Genomic DNA, 2,500 nt, shown 5'->3' with positions numbered 1-2,500 from the left:
TCACCTTCACCTATCTGAACCGTACACACACACGTCTGTACCATATACACACACATATACACACACACACACACGTCTGTACCATATACACACACATATACACACACACACACACACACATCTGTACCATATACACACACACATCTGTACCATACACACACACACACACAAACACACACACACACACATCTGTACCATATACACACACACACACGTCTGTACCATATACACACACATATACACACACACGTCTGTACCATATACACACACATATACACACACACATCTGTACCATACACACACACACAAACACATCTGTACCATACACACACACACACACACACACACACACACACACATCTGTACCATATACACACACACACACACACACATCTGTACCATATACACACACATATACACACACATATACACACACACACACATCTGTACCATACACACACACACAAACACATCTGTACCATACACACACACACACACACACACACACACACACCTGTACCATCACACACACACCTCTGCACCTCCAAAACAAAATGGCTGACACTCACAAAATGGCTGTCAAGCGCCGTTTCCATTCAACAGGGGGAAGTGGGTTCATCTGAACTGTTGATTGTGGTGTGAAACACCGCGCTCCCAGGATCAGGGACGTAGCCGACTCACTCTCAGAAATAAGCCTTTAAATGTCCCTTTGATCACTAGTAAAGACCACAGAAATAGAATGGAAATAGAATTCCATGTCGGCCATCTCGTCCTACCGTTCTCCGTCAGTGAGGAGTTTCAGACTGATTGAGAAGGAGCTTCTCGTTAGAAGCCAGCGCTAGCAGGTAGCCTACACCCTAACCCTCAGAGCAGCCTACACCCTAACCCTCAGAGCAGGTAGCCTACACCCTAACCCTCAGAGCAGCCTACACCCTAACCCTCAGAGCAGGTTAACCCTAACCCTCAGAGCAGCCTACACCCTAACCCTCAGAGCAGCCTACACCCTAACCCTCAGAGCAGGTTAACCCTAACCCTCAGAGCAGCCTACACCCTAACCCTCAGAGCAGCCTACACCCTAACCCTCAGAGCAGGTAGCCTACACCCTAACCCTCAGGGCAGGTTAACCCTAACCCTCAGGGCAGGTTAACCCTAACCCTAACCCTCAGGGCAGGTTAACCCTAACCCTAACCCTCAGGGCAGGTTAACCCTAACCCTAACCCTCAGGGCAGGTTAACCCTAACCCTCAGGGCAGGTTAACCCTAACCCTCAGGGCAGGTTAACCCTAACCCTCAGAGCAGGTTAACCCTAACTCTCAGGGCAGGTTAACCCTAACCCTCAGAGCAGGTTAACCCTAACTCTAACCCTCAGGGCAGGTTAACCCTAACCCTCAGGGCAGGTTAACCCTAACCCTCAGAGCAGGTTAACCCTAACCCTAACCCTCAGAGCAGGTTAACCCTAACCCTAACCCTCAGGGCAGGTTAACCCTAACCCTCAGGGCAGGTTAACCCTAACCCTCAGGGCAGGAAGCACAGCTGAGAGCAGCGGAGAGAAACATGCTAAGTGGGATCCTTGGGACGACCCTAACCTTGCTTGCACTACAGCCCTAACCCTACTACCTAATCATAACCATAACCTTTAACCCTAACCATAGCCCTAACCCAACCCTTACTTAACCCTGACCTAACCCTAACTGAACTCTGACCAAACCCTAACCTAACCCGAACCTAACCCTGACCTAACCCTGACCTTCAACTCTAAACAGTTTTCTGAAATTCAACAGGTGACATCACAGCGGGCTGTCCCAAGGGACAAGGTTGGGACAAGGTTGGGGCTAGGTTGTCCTATCCCAGATGTTTGTGGTAGCATAGTCTGGTTTGGGGCTAGGTTGGGGCTAGGTTGTCCTATCCCAGATGTTTGTGGTAGCATAGTCTGGTTTGGGGCTAGGTTGCTCACCGTCCACTGATCCAAACTCCTTCTCGTGGGCCCGGGTCAGGATCTCCTTGTACAGAACCTCAGCCTCCTTGTACTTCCCCTGTTTCAGGTAGCAGGAGGCCTGGGGAGAGACACAGCACAGGTCACACATCTCACCCTTGACCTTTCACCTCCCACCTCACCCTGGACCTTTAATCTCACATTTGACCTTTCACCTTTCACCTGGGGTCTAGAGGGTTAAACTGTCCCAAGAAAAGCAGGTTTAGCCAGACCAAGCAACACCCTCACCTCATCCTGGGGACAGCCTCCCTCCCCCTCCCTCCCTACCAGCCTCCCTACCAGCCTCCCTCCCCTCCCTACCAGGTTGCTCTTGGTCTTGGCGACGTTGGGGTCATCCGGGCCCAGCCAGCCAACCCCCCCTCACCTCCTCCTAGCCTCCCCCCTCCCTCCCTCCCCTCCCTACCAGGTTGCTCTTGGTCTTGGCGACGTTGGGGTCATCCGGGCCCAGCCAGCCAACCCCCCCTCACCTCCTCCTAGCCTCCCCCCTCCCTCCCTCCCCCCTACCAGG

At 52.2% G+C, this 2,500-nt stretch overlaps 1 protein-coding gene across 2 annotated transcripts in view; it reads right to left on the bottom strand.

The window, feature by feature from the left end:
• The window catches only part of LOC310824579 (kinesin light chain 1-like), a 20,969-nt gene that overhangs the window by 10,995 nt on the left and 7,474 nt on the right, over positions 1–2,500 (bottom strand). For both annotated transcript variants that reach the window (XM_083697842.1, XM_083697843.1), the window contains exons 8-9: positions 2,497–2,500; positions 1,954–2,053 (exon numbers count right to left, since the gene is read on the bottom strand). The exon at positions 2,497–2,500 is cut by the window's right edge and continues 170 nt beyond it. In XM_083697842.1, coding sequence (XP_083553968.1) covers positions 1,954–2,053; positions 2,497–2,500 — 104 coding nt within the window. The remainder of the gene's footprint in view (positions 1–1,953; positions 2,054–2,496) is intronic.

This window comes from Argentina silus (genome assembly GCF_951799395.1).
Source record: "Argentina silus genome assembly, contig: scaffold_105, whole genome shotgun sequence".
Classification (NCBI taxonomy): Eukaryota; Metazoa; Chordata; class Actinopteri; order Argentiniformes; family Argentinidae; genus Argentina; species Argentina silus.
This window is presented reverse-complemented; position numbering and strand designations above follow the sequence as displayed.